Source organism: Indicator indicator, chromosome 7, assembly GCF_027791375.1.
Source record: "Indicator indicator isolate 239-I01 chromosome 7, UM_Iind_1.1, whole genome shotgun sequence".
Lineage (NCBI taxonomy): Eukaryota > Metazoa > Chordata > Aves > Piciformes > Indicatoridae > Indicator > Indicator indicator.
The window spans coordinates 2,571,797-2,596,670 of record NC_072016.1 but is presented as its reverse complement, the minus strand read 5'-3'; the positions used below and the strand labels follow the sequence as shown (position 1 = coordinate 2,596,670).

Below are 24,874 nucleotides of genomic sequence, written 5' to 3'. Positions count from 1 at the left end.
CTAGCAGCTCTGCATCTGCTTCTTCAATTCAAGGGAATAAAAATACTTTGATTAAATGATTAGGGACAGGGCACTGATATCATCAAATCAGTTTCAGTACCCACAGAAACTGGAGAAATACTTCTGCCTCCACATGTGCCATCTTCTGCTGCTGCCTAAAAAAGGATCAATTTACTCACAAAAGAAGGGGTTTGAGTTCCCTTTATGGTTGTTTTTCCCAGTCTCTGTACTGTGCCTGCTACTGGGCACACTCAGCTCTGGAAATGGTTCATCTTGGGCTGAGATCCACCAGCAAAACTTTCAAGTTCATTTGGGTGACTGCAGCCTCGAGTAGAGAAGAGCCTTTTATCCACTAGGTGGAGGCCTGGAAATACTGATGGAAGGTGGCCACTGCCGAACCGAGAAAGCTGCTGAGATTGACCCCAGTGCGCTCATGTTCCTGACTCCTACCCAAGTAAAGCAGGGTTATTCTGCTCCTTGAGTCACTACTTACCCCAAAGAACTGCCTCCTGAGGCTTCTGTATGACTGACTCAGGAAGAACGGTCAACCAACAATGCCTCTTTGGTGAATATTACCTTAATTTACATATTGCCATTCAGAACAAATTAGGAAAACGAGGAGCTCTAAAAATTCAAGTTGTCTTCTGCTGCCTGCATTCTGGATTGAATTTTGCTTTCTCTGCATACAGAACACAGAAATTAAAGCTGCTTTTGCTGTGTTCACAGACAGACTTGCTCCCTGATTTGAGGCAAGCTGCATTCCAGGTGGACATCACAGAAACATTCAGGTTGGAAAAGACCCTCAGGATCACCAAGTCCAACCCATAACCCTACTCTAAAAATATTTTTTTTCCAAATTTCTTTTTAACTAAATAAATATATTTTAAATAGAACTCTGTATCCCCCAAAACAGTGACCTTCAAATTTTATTCTTTAGCCTGTTTCAAGCTGTCATTTTAACTTTACATTTTTGTACAGTGTTTTGTGTCCAAAGTCTCCTTGTACAAGGAGAAAGAGTTGCTGATAATAAGATTTGGTGTATTACAATACCAGGGCTGTGGCATTTTCACACATGCTGTTTGGGAAAAAAAAAAAAAAACAACAACAAAAAAATTTCTCCCAAACCATGTAGAAATAAGTATGAAAAAATGGCAAAGCAAAAATGCCTAAGTAGCCAAAATGAAAAAGACCTTTGTGTGAATCACACAGTCTTGCTCCATTGCTACTAGGCTGTTGCAGCCAAGTAGTCCTTCAGTTGGAGTGAGCCTCCAAAAGGTAAAAGAAAAGAAACTTTTTGTTTGGTTGGTTAGTTTGTTGTGTTTGGGTTTTTTTGTTTGGTTGGTTGGTTGGTTGGTTTGGTTTGGGTTTTTTTTTTGTACTGGAATTAGCTTCTAGAGTCTTTTTCAGGTTCAGAAAACCTGGTTTGAAATCTGAGTATGTGACTTAGGGAAGCCCCAGATTTAGTGTAGCCCTTTTAGACAGTACACTTAGCACTCTCTCGTTAATGTTCATAGGAACTAGCTTTATCTCTCAAATAATTTGTGCATTGCTACTGTGCCATGTGATGTCTGCAGCAGTACAGCAGTCACTGTGAGGTCAGACCCTGTGTGGGTGGCGCCAAATTATGTACCAAACCAGCACTGGAAAGCAAGTCAAGAGTGGTCTATAGCATAATTGGCAGGTTAGTACAAGATCATCAATCACTTTGCATCTTTAATTTTCTGAAGTATGGAGTTCAGTTGTACCAGTGGCTCTTACTTTGTACTGTGGATAGAAGCAAGTCCACAGTGCTGTACAAATCACAAAGCCAAACTTCTGCACTTCTCTGGTTACAGTCAGCAGAGGTCTGTAGCTGAGACCTTTTATCTTTTAGCTCAAATGTTTCAGACCCCTGGAGCAGGACCAGTGAAGTCCTGGGCTATTCAGTGTTGATACTTTGGATTTGTATGAAACAGCAGGCAATGGAATTCATGCTGGTCAAATTAATCATGTCTCAATCTGAAGACTGAGAAACTTAGTGTGCTTGCTGCATTTATTAACAGAGCTTTCATATGACTCAATCTTAAATGCATCCAGCAGAGAACTTGGCCTGCCGCCTGCTTAGAAATACAGCACTAGACACGTGCCATATGCATCCCTCTCCCACAGGTTCATCAATAACAGCTTTCTGCAATCCCTGATCCAGAACAACCATTTTAACCCACAGTTCCAATTAACAATGTCTTTTTCCATCCAGGTGATCTGCTAAATCACCACAAGTAGTCAGGAGGTAGAAAGCAAATTTAGAGCTTACCCCAGGACATGTTGTTTCCTGATGCACCAGAGAGATCTGCTTATTTATAAAACAAAGAACATTTATAATGTTACAATGGTGCTGATTTGTACAGCAAGAGCTAGGGCTGGAGGGCACCTGGGAGGGAGTTTTCTGCAGCAGGGCAGTCCACACAGACATGCCCAAACATCTCATGGAGCTCTGCAACCAGAGACTTCATGTGAACTGTAGGTGAGGCAGATCAGCTCTGCAGACATTTCCTGATCCAAGGAAGATGTGGCAGCATGCAGTGACTTCCCAGCGTGGTCCATACTCTTCTATTAGCATATTGATGCTGCCCTGAGGTTTCTGGAAAGCAGCCATACCTACAGACTCAGGTAATCACAGGCCATCATACAACTTAGAAGTGGAAAACCATTTTCTCTGCAGTTTTAAGGCCAGAATTGAGAAATTATGCAATTGATGGCTTGAGGAAGAAATGGCTTTGCTTTGGGGTCCTGGACTATTCCTTGGAAACCGATTTGTGCATACAAGCCTAATTTTCTAGCTGGTTTACTTTTCCTCTTCTCCCCATGCCTGGAGGGGCTTGCTTAGCAGCCTGTTCCTAAGGACTGCTTTCCCATTTAGTGTGGCTGCCATACATTCACTGGCATCCCAGTGTTACTTTGTGTAATTTACATTGGTATTGGTATTAGTTTGCTTTCTACATTAAATCCATTTTTATTTCAACCTGCAAGTCTCCTCTTTTCCTGATTCCCCTTCTCTTCTGTGAGGGGGTCAACAGATGACAGAGCAGCTGGATATAGGCTAAACACAGACAACATAGAACCGTTTTCAAGACAAGGAAATATGTAAAGACACAGTAGAGTCTATTAAGTCTGGGTAAGTACAATGACACAGTTTCTAGCTGCACTGAAACACCCTGGAGCAATTGCTTAAACTGATAAGCACAGGCACTTGGAAAAGTCCCAAGTGCTGTGCTTGCACCTATATGAGGAAGACAAAAACCAGCAAATGCTTCTTGATTGTTTTCCCTTCTGAAATGGAATAGATTGACCTTGAGTCTGGACTCTCACCTGAAATTAGCCAAATACTACAGAAATTTACTTATCTCAGTAAGGAATTTCCCTGAACCCAAGATTTTCACCATTCCTTACATGAGCATTCCTTACACGAGCATTCCTTACATAAATCATTCTAATCTGAAATATGGCTAATGACACAAAGTAGAAGCCACACTGCCTCAGGGTTGCACTTATGGCCCAGTGATGACACAGCACAAGGGGATGAAAAGTGAATCCCTGTACTGCTACCCCATATAACCTACATGACTGGGAGTCCTTTCACCTTCACGAGGAACCAGGCTAAATGCTATGTGTCAAGGAAGACAATTTAATTACAGTAAAAGCACAAGGTCTGGCCAGCTAAATTCAATCACTAAAATGCTTTTACTTCCCAGCCTGGACTGCTCCCTTTCCAGCTGGATGCTTGTCCACCCATGGATTTCTTTCCTGCAGCAGCTCAAGTGAATCCTGAACTACTAGCCCGTGCTAATTCCTGTGAAATCTACTCCCCTCCATTTCTTAGCAGGACTGTGCCCTCACAAAAATGTCATTGAAACCTGTTAGATACCCTGCTGAATTTGCCTTTTATTATTTTTTCACCTACTTGCTGACCTTACTCATTACCTCTGCTGAGTACAGGATTAGCTGTCAGCTGCAGCAAAACAAAGATCCCCCCATTCTTCACATCTATGTTTACTCTGCACCAGCTACAGATCCCATCTGTATCACTTCCTCAACTTACAGGAGTCATTTTCCTGCAAGGCCTTTTAACATCTGTGCCCCCTGTGCCTGAATCAGCTGCTTTTGTTGATTTGGCAAAGACTCTGGCATATGCTACAGAGAACATATGGTCTGAGCACGCCTTTCTGTTAGGAGACAGTGAAGTTCCTCTGCAGATCACTACAGAATGGAAGCAGAATAAATCTCTGATGTTACATCTTTTGAGGAAGCTGCTGACACTAGTGAGCCTGAGCAGAGGCCTTAGGTCACTAAGAGAGAGCATGAGAGGTAGGAGATATGTCCAGGAACAGGTACCACAACCTGGTACCAGGACTGACTGTCAGATGTGCAAGGTATGTAACTTGTTGCTGTAGGAAATAGGTTAAGTTAGTAATGCTGATGATAGTGCAGACATCTGAAGGTAAATGCCCGGGGAAAAATACAATACTTCTGAGTCAAAGGCACACAACAACGAGGATAGAAAAACAGGTCTGCGACGGACCGCAGCGTGGTTCTGAAGGTGAGGAATGTGCAGGATGGGAGCTGAGGGAACGAAGCAGTAAGTTTTGAGCCATTTTAAGGTTTGTCAGCGTGATAAAACCAGCCCACTCTCTCACAAGAGGAACGAAGATCGGTACCAAGCAGTACCGAGAGGTCTCTGATCCTGCCCCAAGCGGGAGATCCTTGACTGTCCCCAGGGGTGGCAACAGCCCGATTCTTCTGAAGAGTTACCGCGGTAATGAGCATCTATGTGCAAGGAACGCATACCTTGAATTCTTGAAGCAAAAGCTTTGCAAGCAGGTAACGTCTGCGCTTGAGGGGCACCGCTCCGTGCGTTCACTCTTCTACTTAAAGTAACTATCAGCAGGCATCTGCGGCTCTCGGTGTGACTGTCAGATGACACAAGTGTTATAATGGTGAAGTACAGTTACCTCAAACTCAGCACGCTGACTGCATGGCACGCTGATGCAGCGCGGAGAAAGAGGAGATGATTTTCAAGCTCAGACACATTCTTTGCCTTCAGGTGTATTTCTAAGTGAAACTGAGGGCTGAGACGTTTGCAAAGAGCTGAGAGAGTTCAGACGGGTTGAATGTGATAAACAATGCCTATCCGCACCCCTATTTGGGAAGAAACATTGGTTTTGTTACTTGTTCATTATAATCTCGAATTATCAGACACGTGCAAGCAGCTTTTTGGGGAGCAGCTTGGGCTTTTGGGCAGTAGGAGAGGCGGTCGCGCCCCCGTCAAAGGACGCGAGCGTGTCGGAGGGCTGTGGGTTCTTCCACGGAGGTGGATACCGCTTGCCCACCACGCAGGCTGTGAGGTACCAGACTTAGAGCCGCAGCAGGGACAGGATAGAACAGTCAAAGTAGCTCCCGTGCTGCGCATTTTCCTATGCGTGAGCCCTGCAGCGCCGGCACCGGGGACACCCCTCCCTGTCCTTGTCTGGTGCCGCAGGGCTGGGGCTTAGGGTTGGGCTGCAGCCCTCGGGGCGGAACGACCCGAACACCGGCGAAACGTGTCCGGTAAATCCCCGGTCTGTCGAGCCATGCTGGAGACAACCAGAAATTTCCAGCCTGCCAAGGTTCTGCATGTCCCTCCTCCTCCGCTTCCCTCCTCCTCCTCCCCTCGTCCCTCCTCCGCCACCGCCCCCTGCACCCCGCGTAGCCGCCGTTTCCAGACACTTCCAGCCCGGCGCCCCCGCCCCCCCCCCGCCCAGTGGCGGATAAAGCCTCCAGTCCGGCGCCCCCGCCCGGCACTGGGCACCCGGCACTGTACAGTCTGAAAGCCGTCCCGCCATGAGCGCCGCCGCTCACTCCCCACCACCGCCTCCGCAGATGGAGGGCAGCGCCGAGCCGCTGCCCCCCGGCTGGGAGATCAAGATCGACCCGCAAACGGGCTGGCCCTTCTTCGTGGATCACAACAGCCGCACTACCACCTGGAGCGATCCGCGTCTGCGGGCGGCGGCGGCGCAGGTACGGCGGCCGGCACCGTGCCCGGCTCCGGGTGTCCCGTCCTGGAGGGGCCGCCCGCGGTGGGGTGGGGGGGTCAGGGAGGGGGACCGGGCACTTGCCCCCGCCAGCGCATGGCGATGCAGTGAGGGCAGGAGCTGCCTTTTGTCTCTGACGCAGTGCAGGCCCTTTTTTGTGCATTAAATCATTTGATACCTCGGCCCTGTAATGTTTATTTAAAGTTGGTGAAGTCCGCCCGGCCTGCCAGGAGACGCGGACCTGCATCTATTTTCCAGCTGTGAACAGCCCTGGAAAGATGAAACGCCTAGCTCAGACTTATACTTGTCAAGTTTTGTTTTCCTTTTTATTTTTTTTTCCCTGTTACGATTTTTTTTTCTGGTGGCAAATCCTCTCAGTTGCTGTCTGGTCTGGTTTTGTTCTTAAGCATGCTGAGAAAAGCTGTATCTCAGTCCAAATATGTCCATGGAAGGAGAGCCGCGGAGGGGAGAGCAGCTGTGCTTCTGTCGGGGCTCTCAGGATCGGCCTTTTCGGGCCAAATACTCTGGGTTTTGGGGAGTTCAGCCCCCTCGGGGAACACAGCTGTTTGACCCCCGCTGGTATTTTCGCAGTGCAATGGCTGGGAGCAGAAAGTGCTGGAAACTTGAGCCGAAGTAGAAGTTGCCTGGTGGGAACGCGATTCCCCCCGGGGCTTACGTGCGATTCCCGGCGAGCAGCATCGCAGCACCCCAGGCTGGCCTGCTTGTCCGCGGCCCGGCGGAACGGCAGGGCTGGGATCCGGCTGTCCGGGTTGCCCTCTGGCAGGGGGCTCCGCCACGTACTCGAGCGGCGGGGGTGGCCGGCGCGGAGTCGTGCGACTGGCTGGGAGCCCGCGGCCGGCTGCCGCCGGGGAGGAGCCGAGCCCCGCCGGAGCGGCCGGGCCTGGGGAGCCAGTGGCTGCAGCTCGGCCTGGTTAGGGCAGGACCCGCCTCACCGCGCCGGGGGGAACCGAAGGGCTGGAGATAAAGTGCTGCTGGGTGCTGCACTGCGCAGGAGCCTCCGAACTATACTTCACTGGGTGCTCAAGCATGCGGAAAAATCGAGCGGCTGGAAGGTAGCTGCTCCCTTTGAAATGTACTTTCAGCATTCTTGTTGCAGCTTGTTCTCCTGAAGCCTTACATAAAACGTGAGGGCCAAAGCACTCAACAGTGTTAGTATTTTAAGGACTTAATGTTTCTTAAAATAGTAATTGCCCAGTTCGTGACCACAGACCATGACAGAACGCTTGGTGTTGAACAGAAGGGTTTGACTTTTCTCTCACACATTAAACCTCTTTCCAGCTTTTTAAGGGGTGGTCAGTTTAGTCTATAAAAAAACCTCCATAATTCTGGTAGTAATATAGAGAGGCCTTGGAAAATGTAGTTTGATAATAGGAATATTGAGAGTGGCATAGGAAAAAGTGCTTTAAGTCCTTTTTGAAGGCAGTGTCTTCCTGCTGTAATGAGGCACCTGGTAACACTGGCTGTTGTGGCAATAAAAATAATAAATACTATGTTGTTTTTCTTTTTTTTTTTTTTTTTATAACCATGAAATATACTTGAGAAGAAAAGTGCTCTGTTTACTCAAAGGCTTTTGTAATGGAAATACCACTTGAGAGGAGCCTAACAGGAAAGTCCCATTTAAGCTGCTTTTGGTAATTGTGTGAAAACAGAGTTGGAGGTAGGCTGAGGGATCTGTGCTGTGCTGGGTGGGTGCCTGAAACAAAACAAATGTTTACCCCTCTCTGATGTCACCTCTGTGGCGAGGAACAGTGCCTCTTCTGCCAACTTGCAGAGGTGATCACATCTAGGGTTTTGAGCAGCTTTTGTGGGATACTCTTCCTTCCAAACAGGAAAATCTGTTTCTGCTCACTATACACAGGAATGTGTGTGTGTGTTGGGATTGTTCATTGGGAGGGAGAAAGGCTTTCAGAGATGAATGTGGAAAATTGTTCATATTTGGGAGCTCCTGTCTCTTGTGGTTCAAAGAAAAACCCTCCAGTTCATGGTGATAGAAGTTGTGTGTAACTGATCTCACAAGAGCCATTTGCCAGAGCCTGAGTTAAGAATATCTGCTGGAATTAGTGGAGAGCTTCTGAAATCATCAAAGTACCAGTGTATTTTGGAAGGACAGGTACCACATAGCAAAAGAATCTCAGAATCAGGCCCAAAGGAAGTATTTTTTCCGAAATAAGTTTTTCTTGGACAGTGCCAAAGGAGACAGATCACCCACTGACACTGACTTTCAAATCCAGTAGGGATTTTTGACAGCATTAGACTTTTCTTTGAACAGGTTGGAAGGACAAAATCACAGATGTAGGCAGGAGGAAGCCTAGATACAGGCAGCTTTCTTCTTGTCCTCATTCTGAGTCTAGCTCAAAGGAGAGAACTTGGTTGGTTTAGAAGTGATCTGAGAATTGCAGAAGCTGACTGCATCTGTCAGATTTTGATGAGATCAAACTCATACTGACTTCATCACTGCCTTACTTTCCTTGAAATCCACCAGTGAAACTAGGAATTATCACCTTTGTGATGGTCTTCACATAAGCATTGCACTGTATCCATCAGTATTCTCTGAATATTTGTTCTGTTTCTGAAGAGACCTAGGCAACAAACTGAGGTATCATAGTGTAGCTGGACAGTGACTAGAGCACAGGTCTAAAGCTACCTCAGGTTTTCTGGCTAAGTAGTACAGCTGAGATGGTATTGATAATGAAGCCCCATTTTTCTTAAGAGGTTGACTTTGGTCTTCTCACTTCTTCTAGGCTTGCCATTGGTGTGACTATGCAGACTGCAAGGGAAAAATGGCCATGACAGAACCAGACTTTGGTCTTGCATTTAACTATACATTTTAGATGTGTTCATCAATTCAGATGGATCTCTGTTATTTTCTCATTCAGTCTGACCTTTTTTTTTACACACATGAAGGATGAGTGTCCTTCTTCTTCATGTTAAGCTCTACTTGTTTGAAACCATTGCAGTATGATGCTGGAGCAGAGAGACCTTCCTGAGAAAGAAGTGAAAATTTCTTGCCATACTCTAGTGAGAAACAAGCCATGACTTTGCAAATGACTGAAAAACATTTTAACAAACCTCTTGATAGCTTAATGATTTTCTTCTGAGTGTCTAATTAGTTAATAGGAAGACATTTAAAGAATAAGGTACAATCAATACACTGAAGCATGTCTATGCCTTTTACTGAAAAAGTGTTTCAGCAGTGTCACCCTTTTCCTATCTTTTTTTTTGGCAGAATGGCTGATTTCCTGTGCTTATCTCTTGCTGGCATTTTCTGTGTTAACTTAGGCCAGCACAGCTCAGCATACTCTCTGTAAGATCGGCTTATGATGTTAAAATTGTTTGTTTGGTATTCCCTAAAATGTTGATGATAGAAGAAAAGAGAAACAAGGCATGTGTAAGTATTTATTGATGCCCCTTCCATATGTTGTTTCCACATACAGTGCAACTAAAAATAGACCAAAGTAATTGACTATGCCGGGCTGCACTGAACTAATATTACAGGGATCAATAGCTCGCTAATGCCTTAGGTTTGAGATAAAAGCTGCACCAGCCAGCCATAAAGTCTGGGAGCAGTCATAAAAGTGATGTATTTTATTGGTTGCAACTATGACTGCAGAGGCCTAGACAAAGGAAGAAGCTGCCATCTTACCCTCTCACCGATGGCTTTGTTGGTATGTGGGGAACAAGTAGTTGCATCTAAGTTTTCCATCCTTACCCTTCATCACTGTTGCATCTCTTTCCTCTCTGCTTCCCCACATAAGTCTTGAGTCACTCAGTTCCCTCTCTTTAGCAGTGAGCTTATTTTCAAGCACTGACTTCTCATGTTAGAATTGACTGAAAAAATTCCTGATTGAGTTGTCTGGAAATTAGACATTGCAAGTTCAATAGAGCCTCCCCAAAATCCTGCATCTTTTGCAGTGGTTCACATCAGTGGAAGGGGATATAAGGCTAGGTAACAATTTAGGTTTTTACATTACTTATCCTGCTGTGCATTCTGTCATAGGGTAATAAATGAGTTGCTGCATTAAAAAGTACTGTACAGAGAAGGCATAATATGTAGGAGTGGTGAAATTACCACCAGGGGATTTTTGGAGGGTTGTGTAGTGGCTTTATCCAGATTTCTTTGAAGCTGCGTTGTGTAGTTCTCTAAAGCTCCCCCTTGATAGAACATGGTAAGCAGGGGGTTGATTTGTGGAGATACCAATAAAATCTGAAAACCATGGGTGGATCAAATTTGAAATAAGAAAAAGAAATGTGAAGAAATGATGCTAGAAATAACGTGCCAGCATCTGAGCAGTCAGGCAAAAGGAAAAGCATGGAAGGTCTTGCATGGTTCTGTGTAACTCCTGACACAGCATACCTCTTATCTAAGGGAGAAAGGAAGAATTCTTGCGCCAGGTGGCAGCATTCTTACCTAGGAATCACATTTTTAACACTTAAACATGCAGGCAGGACTTTTCCGTATCTATGTGGCAAAAAGAGAATTGTCCCCATTTGAACCATGATAAGGCAGGTACCAATCCAATATGCTTTGGGGTATGTAGACAGTATCACTCTCGAGGTGAGCTCTGTCTCCACCTTCTTTTGTGGCAGCTAATGTCCTCTCTTCATGCCAAGCTGACTCTAAATATAAAATAGACATGGCTTGTTCACACAAATTCCATTAATTACAGATGGAAAATGCTGTATCTTCAAATATGCTGCAGAAGCTGTTGGGTTTTTCCTTCTTGCTTTTACAGACAGGAAAATGAGACATGGGGTGGTGAAGTGGCTTGTCTGACATTGCCCAGCAGGTCAGGTAGCATTAAAGTACATTTCAATGGCTGGTGGCGAGGGCTCATAAATGGTAAAGAGGGTGCAGTGTAGCTGTGTGCAAAATGAAATGTAGATGAAAAGGTAAACCCTGATTGTAACCTGCGAAATTCACAGTTGGCTCTTCAGTTGTTAGCTATTCACTCTCCTTTTTTTATGGGGCACTGTTTTGCTCATGCTTGAGGCTTGTACTTCCGTGTTCCAGATTTCTGAGTCACAGCTAATAGAATGAAAGCAACAGATTGCCCACCAGCTTCTTAGGTAAGCAGGCAGTGAACAGAATTAACTGAGTAAAGCGTGTCATTCTCATCACCCCTGACAAGGGTATTTCTGTTAGTGCTCTAAATGGCTTTTCTTTAACCCTGTCCCTGAAAGCTGACAGGATGGGTGGTGATACCAGCTTTCTCCTAAGAGTGCTCCACTCTTGGTAGCAGCAGTCACTGCTTCTTTCTCTGAACGTGTTGAGTTTGGCCCATCAGATGCTTTCTGTGCACAGGCCAACTTCTACTCCCAGGCATAAAGGGCAAGCGTCATCATGTCTGTGCCAAAGCATTTTAGCCTAAGAAAGAATCATATGGGTGATAAAAAAGAGCAGCTCTAGTTCCTGAAACAAGATTAGTCTGCAAGATAGCCAACATGTTTGCTCCGGTAGGGCTGGCAAGCTTCAGATAAGATTTCCCCTTCAATTTTTAATGGTGTTTGTTTATTTCTAATGACATCATTGTGCTCCATCAGTCAGAGTAGGCATTAATGCAATACAACATGATAATTACAAGAGAGAATAAAAGGCTTATTTGCCTACACATGTGTATGTGAGGAAATCAAACTCAGCATTCAACAAGTCAAACATCAAAAGCAGCTCGGCCTGTAAATGGGTTACATGATGTGGCTGACAGGAAGGTCTACTGAGACAGCTCATGAGACTCAGTTTATTCATGGTTGCCTTCAGTCATTAGCTAATGATATCTTGCTCAAATGCCTGTGTGCTCAGTGTATATATTTAAGCACAAATTGTGAGTAAAAGAGTGAGAATGTAAAAATCTCAAGTCGATGAAGAACAGCGGTAGGAAGCTTAGGGTCAGTGCTGAGAGCCAAGTCACTCTCCACCTTCCCACCTGTGTAGTTCTCTGGGAAGTATTAATAAAACACTTTATGTGGATATTGTACTGTTAATATGCTTAAACACAAAGCACTGCTGAGAAATCTTCTAGAAGTACTTGAATATACTGATTTCTATCAGTAGCAAAGCTCTAGTGTATTGGTTTTGATGTACTGAGTTAATACAACAGAGAAGAAAAAAACGTTGGGACAAAGGTAAAATACAAGGGGCTATGCACTCCAGTTCTAATAGTTAAAGTTTTGCCTTTCCCTGACATAAGATAGTATTTTTTTTAATAAACAGAATTGGTACATCATTCTTGGATTTGACTATTAGGTACTACTGGCTTTTTGGTTATTCGTGGTGGTTTCTGACAAAAAGTAGATTGGCCTTGTTTGTGCAAAGAAAACTTAGTTACCATAGTTCAGTTAGCTATATGGTTACATTCAGCTGGGAAAGAACAGAATCATAGAATCATAGAATAGTCTGGGTTGAAAGGGACCTCCAAAGGTCACCCAGTCCAACCTCCTCTGCAGTCAGCAGGAACATCAACTACATCAGGTTGCCCAGGGCCCTGTCGAGCCTCACCTTTTACATCTCCAGGGATGGGACGCCAACCACCTCCCTGGCAACCATACTACTCCCTTCTTCCTAAATATATAGGATCTGGGCTTAAAATCATGGGAATTGTGCTCTCAAGTCAGATTATGGCATTTTCTCAGGCATTTGAGCAACCAGAATACTTCTATTTGTGTGATATTCTTCACAGCAGCAACTTAGAAGTTTAGAACCATACTTAAGTTAGGAGACCTGTTTGCATACAGAAAGATATTTCATCTCTTGGTAATGTTAGTTAAAATTTGTGCTCCTTTGCTAGGTAATGTTTACAAAACCAAGAATGGTTTAAATATTTGCCCTGCAGGAGCTACAGAGGTGCTGTGTGTGATACATACATGCTTTGGAGAACCAAATTTACTATGCCGCAAAGAAGAAGAAAAATATAAGAGTGTGATGGCAGCAAAACTTGCTTTTTAACTTCTTTTCCTGGAGACCATTTGAGTACAGAAGGAATGAAAAATGTATTATGCAGACAGTCTCAAAAGGGAGATTCCAAGTTTGATACAATGATTGAAGTAATCTGGGCTGCATACAGAATGTTGGTACAGCCACCTGGATAACTTAGATGGCAATTTGCTAACATCAGCAGCACCTGAATTTGCAGGTTTCTGTGTTTCAGTCTGGAATAATACTTGAGTAGTCCCTGGGGCATGTCATCCACTCTGGATAGACAGTACAGCTGCACCAGGAGTTACAGTTGCTAGGTTGTGGTTTTCCTCTTGCCTTTTCATTCCAATGGCACATGGTGTCAGAACTCAAAATTGGAGCAAGTTTGAGGATTTTGGTGTCACTCCTGACAATGCCCTTCCCATGGGAAGCCAAAAGTAGGCTGTAGGGGTATGAAGTGTTTTTTCCAGTTGCACAACTTGTGCTTGGCTGCACCTTTATTTATCGTGGTGATGGCCTCACAACAGAAACGCATGTCCTCGTCCCAGGCGGGGTGGAAGTGCTGTCCTTCCCCCTGAGCGCATCTCCTGGCATGGCTTGGCTGTCCCACTCACAGCATGGCCAAAACACAGCCATGCTTTTTTTTTTTCCTCTTCTTTGACCAGCAATGATGAGTCCTTTACACATGCTCAGCACCTCCTGAAGTGGTGGATCAGGTCTGAGTTTCTGGTGGTGTTCCAGGCTACCTGAACCACAGGCCAGGACTATTGTCAAAATTTCTTACATGCTCAAAGGATTTTTTTCTCCATTTTTGTACTTGTTCCTGTTTTGGGGATTCTGTCTCTTAAGTGTAAAGTGAGGGTGTGACCACAGCTGGGATTCCTGCAGTGCTGATTGTCATAATGGGAAAATTCATTGATACTCTGTTGCTTATAGCCACCCTCAATTTTACTGCCAAAGAACTTCTTGTTTCCTTGGATGAGGGCAGGAGGTTTTCTTAATGCAGAAATCAGAGCTGGCCTCCAGCTTGTTAGACTTAAGCTGAGAAAGATGATGGGCTAAGGTTTGCGTTCATTTATTGGTCATACTTCCTTGTGCAGATTGGTTTTACGTGTGAGTCCTGGGCTTTCTCAGATAACATGTTTGGTAACAGAATGAGCAAGAACTGTGTTTGGTAGAAGGTAAATAAAACCAAAGTCCATTTTTGGCTTATGTTGGCTGTCCTGTGAAGCAGGAATTTAAAGCCTTCAGAGGGAATCCCCAAATCTCTTCTGTCACACTTTGAGTGCTTTTCAGAGCTGGATTCTGTTCCTCCCCTCTTTTCTGCAGTGTCCCCAGGCACATCTTCCAGAACCTGTTTGTCCAGGCTATAAACTCAGGCTCCCTTGCACAGACCAGAACTGCTTTGGCCAAAGGCTTGACATGGGGGTATTGAGATCCACGTTATTTTGGATTCTTACCAAAGACAAACCCAAATCACTTGCAGCCATTTATCTGAACCCTCTCTAGTCCTCAGTCATGGGGCTGCAGTGTTGTTTTTTGGTGTGGGGTGCTTTGAAGTACACAGATTGTGCGTGTTCGTGGTTGTAGGAAACGGCGGGATGCAAGGCAACAGGGAAGAAGGCATGTTGAGGATGTGGTGATGAAAACCAAATAACATAAGCAGCTGTTGAGAATTCAGTATTAATTATGTGATGAAGAGAACACTGTGGATCAAGAAAAGCAGTTGTAATGACAGCACCTTCCCTAAATCTGATCCGTCAGCCTCGCAGCAACTGACAGTGGAAATAAAACAGGGGATGGTGCATTTGTAGATTTGCTCCCAATATGACTGCAATGTTTAGAGACAGACACACAAATTCCTCTGTGGTTAGCTGACCTAACTACGGGGGAAAAAAAACTGGAAAAAAGGACCAACTTGTAATACTTAACTTTCCATAGGAGCAGCACAAGTTGTCTGAAGCTGTAAGAATAAATGACAAAGTATGAAAGTATAGTTTATGTTGTGAGTCTGAAAGAGGGGCCAGTGTTTCATTAACAACAGCAAAGTATTAAACTTGTTATAAGTTTCACTTCAGATGTAAGCAGAATAGTTTGAAAAAAAAAGTTTAACTTGATTTGTCTTTGGTTTTGGGCTGCTGCTTTTTGTGTTTCTTACCAGGGCTTAAGCTGTGGAGGCAGATTTGTCAGATTGCTGAGACTGCTGAGAACAAGGGCAGACTCAAGGGTCTGAAAATGAAGACAAGGGAGAGGAAGCCCATGGTCAGACTCCTAGGAGGGGGTTTATGAGGGCTGAGGGGAGTGGGACACTGTCATAGAATTGTTTCAGTTAGAAAAGATGGGTTCAACCCGTGGCAATGATTGATCATTGTGGATCACTCCAGAAGATGGTAGGTCTTATCTCCCAATGGAGCAGTTCAAAACATCACAGATTGTAAAAATGCCAAGAGAGGAGTTGGCAACTAGTTCCTTAGGGCAGATTTGTACACTCAGGTGGAATAAAGCAAGTGGGGCCAAGAGCCCTCTCGTGTTGGGGCACCTGTAGGAGCTGCTGATGCACTCCTAACCCCTTCCCACCAAGAGCTTGGCAGCGCTGGAAGCGAATGAATCTCCTCTTCACAGTGGTGGGAGCCGTGCCCGTAGGTGGGTGGGCGGCTGCGGGCTCTCGGGTTACGCACGCAGCCCACCGCCTGCTGCCTGTGCGGAGCAGCAAAGGTGCTTCTTCCGAGTGTCGAATCATCACTTTGCCTCCCTGCCTGGCAGCCTGAGCGGCTCCGCTCGCCCGGCAGACGTTTGGCTGTCGACACAGCCTCGCATTGTTGCTAGCTGAGCGCACCTCAGATTTATTTCCCGGCTAACAGTTTGCTGGCCCTAACCGCGCAGCCCTGCAGCTCCTGGCGGAGGTGGCTACGGGCAGCGCTGCGGACTCGGGGCTGTGCTGGTAGAAGGTGAGCTGGCAAATGCTTCTTGGTCCTCGGGGGTCCTGCAGCCCCCTTTAGATGGCCTGCGTTCAGCAGAGGAATGTGGTTTCCCGGTCGGGTGAATTTAAAATGACTCATCTGTCGGCGGTGGATCCTGGTGCAGACGTTGTCATGAGATCATCCTTGTTCCACAACTGGAAAAGCAGACTTCAGATTGCTTCTCTGGGCGAACTTTCTAGGCTCTCCTCTATGCCCCCTCCAGACTTTTTCCTTTGTTTGTGGAGTTTTTTGTTGTGGGTTATTTTTATTTTGTTTTGTTTTGTGTTTTGGTTTTTTTTCCCATGAGCAAAAGGAAATGCAGCATCAGGGCTCTGACTTTGAACTTGTTGCTTTCAGTACTTGTTATATTATTAGATAGCCTAAATCATAGCCTTCTTTCTCTGCAGTTTCATTGCTTACAAGGATGCTGTCATGTAGGAAGAACACTCAAAATCTGGTTGGTGAAGCAGTTGATTCACAATTATTATATTAATATGTACAGAAGTGACATTAAATATTTTTGCAGCTTAAACACCTCTTTAAAAATAGGGTTTCCAACACTTGCACCATATGTCCCCTTATTAAATTCTCCTCTTACTGAATAATGACATTACCCTCTGAATGACAGCGGTGCTTGTTATATGATCTGACTTAGAGATACATCTGGAACTTGGCCCTCGCAGGGCCTCAAAATAGAATGACCCGTGCAGGAAGAACTTACTAGAGGACTTGTGAGGGCTCCTAGTACAAACCGCTTCCACCCTTGCCAGGGCTTTGACATTGTCCAGGGAGTGTACTCAGACAACACAGGGATTCATTTTATCTTGCTTTTCAGCCTCTTCCTCTTCATTATGTTACCCTGTCTTCTCCTCTCCTTCAGTAGTTACTGAACTGGATCCTCCTGGAGGTGAATTTGTCCTTCAGTGTGCTGCATTAGTAACACTTCAGGTAGCCTGTGGGAAGAACACCACCAGCAAACACTGTGCTTTTGATTGGGTTAGGCTTCTTGAAAGTTTCTTGTCAGATGTTATCTATAGCACTCAGTGGTTTTGAGAGGTGGTAAGAAGGTGTCTCCAGTCTCACAGGCACTTGTTTGAATTGGAGGAGCTCCATCTGAAGGGGGTGGGCTGCTTGGTGAGGGGAAGTAATGCATGCTAAGTAAGAAATCTGCTTGTAATGAGGCAGGTATTGTAAAGCTAAGTTGGTGTTTATGAGAAGTGGGGGTGAAAGACTATTGATACATAAGTAGATGTTTAGCTTAGACTCTTCTCTTGCCTGCATATCTGTAGTATTAGCACCTGCTACTGGCTGTCCTGCATGGGCCCAAGATGGTCTGAACCTCTCCTATGAAGCAGATAGTGCTTCCAGCACAGACTTGTAGGCCCCTTTTTCTCACCAGGTGTATTGAGCTGAGCTACCAGCAAATGCTATGTGATGTTCTTGACTTCTAGGAAGGCCAGTCGTCAGCAAACGGTCCATCTCGTGACAGCCCCAAGCAGCTGCCGGCAAGAGAAGGCACCGTGGGATACCCCAAGCTTCGGGCTGGCTATATCCCTATTCCCGTCATCCACGAGGGCATCGATGGCAGACAGCAGCACCCCTGCTTTTCTGCTCCACAGCCTGCTGCCCAGCGATACAAGACAGAGGCTGTGCCTACCACGCTGCAGGCTCAGCCACCTCCAAGGGGGGCCTATGGCGGCCCCGAGTCCCCTCCAAGGGGACCGGCGGAGGCTTCTCAGACAGATAAACAATGTGGACAGACAACAGCAGCTGCGGCAGCCCAAGCGCCGGCCGCACACGGACCCGAGGTAACTTCTCAGTGTTGCTGGGGGGGCGGTTTGCATTGGTCTTTGCAGCATTTATGACCTGAATGCCACATGGGTAGTTTCTCCTTCGGAAAGCCAAACTTGCCACGGGATTACATTTTCTCAGTACTTCCAGAGCCTTAAAATGCAGAAGCGCTCAGTCACAGCAGCATGAGTATGTACATGGCTCCTTTCTGGCATCGCCTGCTCTCCCTGATCCTGCAGAAATAAATGCATGCAAATGGGTTTTGCAGAAAGGGAGCCTCTGAGCTGTGCAGGTCCTGCAGTGGGGGAGAGTTATTTTAGGGTTTATGCTGGTTCCCCCACCAGCAGAGGATACAGGCAGATCTCTTGTGTTCTGTACCATGAGTCAGAGACCAAAGGGAACAAAGTGGAAGAGATAAAAATAAAAGTGGCCAGGTGGCTAACAACCCTGGGCCACTTCCCAAGTTTTACTGCTGTGGTCTTCGCTTTCCAGTTTAATACTTCAGTTATATTACACGTATTACACACACGTTGCTTCAGAAGTGAATTGGAAAGTATTTTTGTCATTCAGTGGCACATTAAAATACTTTCAAGCTATGAACTTCCTTAAGAAAAAAAATGTCACCCTGCTTCCTTTGTGTTTCATAAAGTGGGATTTTGCTGTGCCTGAATTAGCAGAATTTGTGTTCCTGTAATATATGGAAATACCAACCTTGTTTTTATTGAAAGCACAGGAAATTCAGCCTTCACCAAGCTGAAAATATATCATCAGGTCTGTAATTCTACAGAGGTGGCTTTTTCTCTGAAACCTGTTTGGAGTCTAAACAATGTAATTAAAATTCTGTTAGCAGGTTTCTTAGCTCTCTTGAGTAAATGCCTTGTTCGTGGAGTGCTGAGACAAGAGGCTCAGCTTTTGTTCCTCCCAACACTGCACAGCTTTGTCTCGTACACAGAGTGTCTTCAGGAATGTCTTCTGTGCCTTGAGATCCTCTAAGATCTGAGGACCTCAGAACTTGCTGTTACAAATTTAGGCAGCACAGTGTGGGTATCAACTGACCAGAGCATGTGACTGTGCCTTTAAACCCCATGTCAATGAGGCCACCAGTAGTAGCAGTGGTGGGTACCATAACACAAACCAGCATTTAGCTAGTTAATTAGGAAGTTAGTTAGTTAAGGTTACTGTTTCATGAGCAGCTGAGCAGTTCAGCAGCACCAAAAGAGGAGTCTTGTCCCTTTCCTCTCCTGCCTTGGCTGCCCTTGCCTCTCACTGTATTGTCCTGCCCTCTACTCTGCCAGCTCCAGTCTGACCTGGCCTTTCACTGAGCTATTTAACAAACCCATCAGGAATAATTGTTTTCCTCTTAGTTAGAGAGTGAAACTGGTCAGAGCAGCCTGACAGTTGCTGGAACTGGTGCAAAGTAGGTGAGGTGATAGATTGGCATAGCAGGAGGTTGGAGGGAGCAATGAGCAAACAAACTGCCTTTCCCCAGACTGCAGCCCAACAGCTGCTGGGAACTGGATTCTGCAGTGAGCTCAATGCTGGCCCCTGCTAACGGCAGGTCTAAGCTCAGTGCACCTCCTGCTGCTGGTGCTAGGGGGCTAAGGTGTTAGAAGGCCTTGTGGGGGAAAAAAGGGGCATTAGTCATATGTGCATTGTCATTGCCATAGCCTGCTACCAAATAACATGCTTTAAAAAAACAGAAACCAAAGAAAATCTGTTAGTGTGACCAGGATCAGAAGTCTTAAATGCTGTGTGCTTCTGTCACGGAGTTGTTTTTGTCTTCAGCACGTAATTTGTTTGCTTAACTTTAGTTTGCCTCAAATTTAACAGGTTTAGACAGGAACAGCCATGCAAAACCAACAAACATTCTGACTGAGCATCCACTCCCTGCTCATTTGAGGGCTGGGAATGCTGTGGCTCAGGTTTCTACTTGTTATAATGATGCTCTCTCACAGCTTCTGTGGTTTGTCTAGTGAGGCCCTTAGCCAAAAAAAACCAAGGAAGTAGATCTCTTGTGTGCAGGAAACAGGAGTTCAGAGTTTCTATGACCATCTCCTTCTTTTCTCTTTGGAAAGGAAAAGTACTGTGAGCACAAAATGTTCATGATGTATAACGGATTTTGTTTTCCCAGCAGCCTCAATCTCCTGGAGCTTCTGATTCTTCGACGGCTTCTCCTCAGTCCTCTGGCAGACCCAACGCAGGAAGCCATCAGCTTCCTCGTGGTTATATCCCAATTCCTGTGATCCATGAAAATATCCAGCGGCAACCAACACAAGTCTACCATCAGGCGCAGAAGACACACTACCCTGCCCAGCAGGGCGAATACCAAGCCCACCAGCCAGTGTATCACAAAATTCAGCCAGATGAGAGGGAGCCGAAGGCAGCGCGAGCGCAGTCTCCCTTCAGAGTGGCTCAGAGAGGCTCATCCAGCCGGGAAAGTTCACCGGCCAGAGTCACCACCCAGATACAGCCCCCGACTCCCATCAGAGTGCAGACAGTTGTAGACAGACCCCAGGTACGTGATGGGGAAGGGAATGGCTTTGTCCAGCATGGCTAGAGCTGAAAAATCAGTTCATACCAATCGGTACATGAAAGCATGCAAGGCAGTCTCCGTTTCTGGGTTTAAACAAACTGGGAGATAATGAAACAATAGTAGCAGGAAGCTGCCTTTCGCCTATCAGGATTGTGGAGTCCTTGGATCACTGAAATATGATTTAACAGATAATTTGGTTTTCCTCTCGTCAGAGTGTAATTTGGTGTAATTACACTGAGATCACTGATGTTGCATTATGTTTGTCAGAAGAAAATCAGGTCTGAGGGATTTATGGCATCTATGTAAATAGACTTCCATTGATGTCTCAGAATCATTTAGGACAGCATCAGATGCGCAAAGTAGTTTTAGTTATGAAGAGCTTCATCAGAATCTTGTCTTGGAGCTTTTATTCTTCCTGCATGAAGCATGCTCTTGCTTATAGAACATATTACTCATTGATTTTTTTTTTTCACTTTAAAATTTCTTACTACAGTTAAAGATGACTGGGAGTTTGACAGCTGTGAGTGTGTGGAAGGGGATATGTATAAATATGTTTCCCCTCTGCAGAGATTTCACATTTGAAACTGACAGGAGCAGAATTAGGTTTAATATTTTTGAAACCCCAGGTGTTAGAACTAAACAAGAAAAACATCAGATTGAGTGATGCATTCTAGGGTATAAGGCTCATTTGTTTCTATGGGTTAGAATTTCAGCTCCCTAATGATATTTTACACTGAAGTGGGTAAAACACTAACAGGTTGTCAGTGCAGGCCACTGAAGTACAAATGTGTAGGTATTTTGCTTAGCCATCTAAATCCATGAGAGCTGGATCTCTTACCTTTCCAAAATCACTTTGTGTGCACAAGTAAGAGAAGAGGGTGGCAGGAGAAGGAAAAGGCAGATGTAACAAATTGCAGTTTTCTGCTAAGATTTCAAAACTTGATTTTAAGGGATTTGATGGCTGCTAGGTCTGCAGTAATCCCAGGGATTGTGTCTAATCGCTACAGTTAATAAGATTGACATAGTAACCTCTGCATGTAAATACTCTAAAGATAAAATCAGTAAAAATAAGCAGTAGGAGAAAAAAAAAGGAAAAAGGAATGTCCTGAAAACAGGAACAGGATGCAAATAGCCCAAAATGTGATTAAAAGTCAGCAGTTAGCTTTTCGAGAAACACCAGCTCTCAGTGACACTCTTAAGAGATGAATTCTTGACCATGCTGCAGTCAGCTGCAACAGATCTCATGGACTTATGTTAGGAGAGGGCTTTGCTCCCAGGCCCTGTCTTAATAAAACCTGTAAGGCTGATTGTAGTGAGCATGGGCAGGATTTGGTCGTTTGAAGGTTAAGGTCTCTGAGAGTCAATTGGTGCTTGTAATCTGCAGTAGGTTAAGAACAACAATTGAAGTCTTCAGCACAGTGCTTTTGTATTTTAAACTGGTAAAATTGAGCAATGCACAGAAAAGAGGAATCAACCCGAGTGTGCAAAAATAGCACTTAGAGAAGTACAGAAAATTGGATGTTAGGTTACTTGTTCTTTAGAAGGAAACAAGGAGCATTGTTCACTGTGTCTCAACACAAACTTGCCTTGCTCACCAGGTTTCTCAGCAGCAAGTCCCACCTCAAGAGCCACCAAGACCACCCCCACCACCTGAAATCAAACCTGAAAACAAGGCAGCCCCTCCGCCTGAACCTGAGGCACCGTCATCATATATCCCAATTCAGGTCACCCACCAGGAACCGGATCCTAAACTACCACCCCAGAAGCCTCCAGCTATGGCAGAGAAAGCTGATAAAAAGGTTCCCTGCCCAGCTAAGGTTGTTCCCCCACAGGAAAGGCCTCCTCCTGAAGAAGCAGCGGTGCCGAAGACAGTGGAAACAGGAGAACCTCAAAAGCATCCTGGTGTGTTGAAAGTGGAGGCAATTCTGGAGAAAGTACAAATGCTTGAGCAGGCTGTCAACTCCTTTGAAGGCAAGAAAACTGACAAAAAATACTTGATGATTGAAGAGTATTTGACCAAAGAGTTGCTAGCCCTAGACTCGGTGGACCCTGAGGGTCGTGCAGATGTGCGCCAGGCCAGGAGAGATGGTGTAAGGAAGGTCCAGAACATTTTGGAAAGACTTGAACAGAAAGCAGAAGATGTCCCAGAACCTGCTCAAGTTGATGGACTTCAGCCAAATTTGCCAGAGCCTAAGCCACCACAGGAAATCATGGAGACTGAACCTGTGGTAGTCAAGAGCAAGGGAGATCCCAGTAATAAAGATGCTAAAGAGGAAAGCAAAATGGAAAGACATCAGCCTGAAACTAAGGAAGAAGTGTTTACCAATCTTGCCACTACAACAAACACATCTAATAATCCAACTGAACCGTAGCCATGTGCTGAAACTAAGATCTCTCAGACTTAATAACTTAAAGTGTGTTTAAGTGAATTTTGAGTTGCATGCATTTCCAGAGCTCTTTTCAACTGGTTTTTAATCAACATAGCAGCTTGGGACACAGTAAACACTTTGTGGGGGAAGGAGGGAGTTAGAAAGTAATGTATTAATCCTTTATTCTTACACTATGTAAAAGACCTGGTTCAAAAATAAACCCTGGATGTTAATTGCTTTCAGATCAGCTGAGCGTGGAGGGGAAAAAAAACCCCAAACAAACCAACTCCTTCAGGGTTACTGTTGATATGTGTTCAGGGTGCATTCATTTGCAGGTGATTTTTGTAAAATCAGTGGCCTGCATTGTCAGAATATCAGTCCTCCTATAAGTATAGCCACTCTTTAATGTTTTTATTTTTAATGTTCACAGTTGGGCACTTTAACAATGGATAGAAAGTGTGTAAGAAGCTGTAGGGATATTTATATGTGTGCAGGACTTCAATGCTATATTTTAAAGAGGGAAATAAAATAATATAGAAGCCTAATTTAGTCTTGTGATTTTATCAACTAGAAATGTAAGGGCAGTGATGGGTTTCAAATACACTGTTCTAAAAAAATAGACATTTCTTTTAGCACAGCATTGTGAACCTGACAGCTGCTCTGTCATCAAGACCAAAACCACAGAATCATTTTGGTTGGAAAAGAGCTTCAAGATCATCAAGTCCAACCATGAAATGTGCCTTTCTCCATTTACTTGCTCCTTTTTAATGTTGTTGCTATATCACATCTGTGGTTTGAGAATCATATAATTGTCAGGGTTGGAAGGGACCTCAAGGATCATCCAGTTCCAACCGCCCTGCCATGGGCAGGGACACGTCACACTAGGATCAGGTTGCTCAGAGCCACATCCAGCCTGGTCCTAAAATCCTCCAGGGATGAGGCTTCCCCCACCTCCCTGGCCAGCCTGTTCCAGTGTCTCACCACCCTCATGGTGAAGAACTTCTTCCTAACATCTAATCTAAATCTCCTCTCCTCTAGCTTCGATCCATTCCCCCTAGCCCTATCACTTCCCAGATCCTAAAAAGTCCCTCACCAACTTGAGGAAAGAATTTGGCTTTACTCTGAATTTTTGTTTTTCCCCTTCCTCTGCCCTGAATCACCATTTAACAGAAATGCTCAGAATATTAAGAACTCCCTATCTATTGCTGTTGTCTTACAGAAGTGTACTCTACAGCATCTTGGCTTTTTCTGCAAAGTCATTAGCCTTGTTAACAGCTGCTTCTGCATTTCCAACCAAGCACTCTTCTGTACTCAGAAAGCCAATGCCACTAAGGTAGTCCTCCCATTTTGTGAAGTTTAAGCAGTACTTCCTGGTTGTTGTAAGTAGTTAGGAACTTACATTTAAACAAGGGACATAAAACATACTTCGGCTCTGTCCATGTAACATGAAGGCAGCAGAGTCAGAGCAGTGCAGAATGAGTCCTCACCACACTCCAGAGGTTACCTTTGACTTGCAAAATCTCTTGGACCTGGTAGCATGTGTACAGCATATGAGAAAAACTTTAATATAGCTGCTCAAGGCAATTGATTACTTACTGAATTGCATTCTGACTGATGAGATTAGATTGGAAATGGGGTTTAAACCCATCTGAAAACCTGCTTTTAAGGACCAAATTGAGAATGGCCCTCTAGAATTGCCACTCTTTATTTTACAGTAATACTAAGGCATGTGGATTGTAATGCAAGGAGCAATATTTTGAATTAACAGTTGAATTGTGAACCCTCTGCTTAGTAGGTAGAAGGTTGATGCTGCTTTTAGTTTCATTTTGATAGTCCACCATGTAAGAATGAATATAAAATGTCTTGTAACCATTTGGCTCTTCAAGCCTTTCAGCAGCATTGTGGGCATTCTAGTAGAAGGGCTGTGAAAGTTCATTTGCCTGCATAATTCTTGTGTGAACTCACTTCAGTGACACATTCCTCTTGCAGGATTACATTTCAGCTAAGGACATGTGTCTCTTGACATCATATAACAAAAATACTTAAATTGAGGAAAATCAACTATGGGTTCTTAGAATGAAGCTGTACTCAAGGTCTGTGGAAGATGTGGGGCCCTGTTTCTGGTTACTCAGCATATCACTAAAGTAATTCAGATCAAAACCTATCTCCTTTGCTGAGGTGGCAGTGTGGCAATTCAGCTTGCAGTCATAGAAACATAGCATTTACAGGAAGTTCAACAGGTG

General features: G+C 44.8%; 1 protein-coding gene across 1 annotated transcript; it reads left to right on the top strand.

Moving 5' to 3' along the window:
* Positions 1 to 5,856: 5,856 nt before the first annotated feature.
* Positions 5,857 to 23,166, top strand: BAG3 (BAG cochaperone 3). Its single transcript, XM_054382228.1, has 4 exons — positions 5,857 to 6,033; positions 17,390 to 17,746; positions 19,864 to 20,244; positions 21,861 to 23,166. Exons 1-4 carry the CDS (start codon positions 5,857 to 5,859, stop codon positions 22,632 to 22,634), a joined length of 1,689 nt encoding a protein of 562 aa, XP_054238203.1. The 3' UTR covers positions 22,635 to 23,166.
* Positions 23,167 to 24,874: the final 1,708 nt, after the last annotated feature.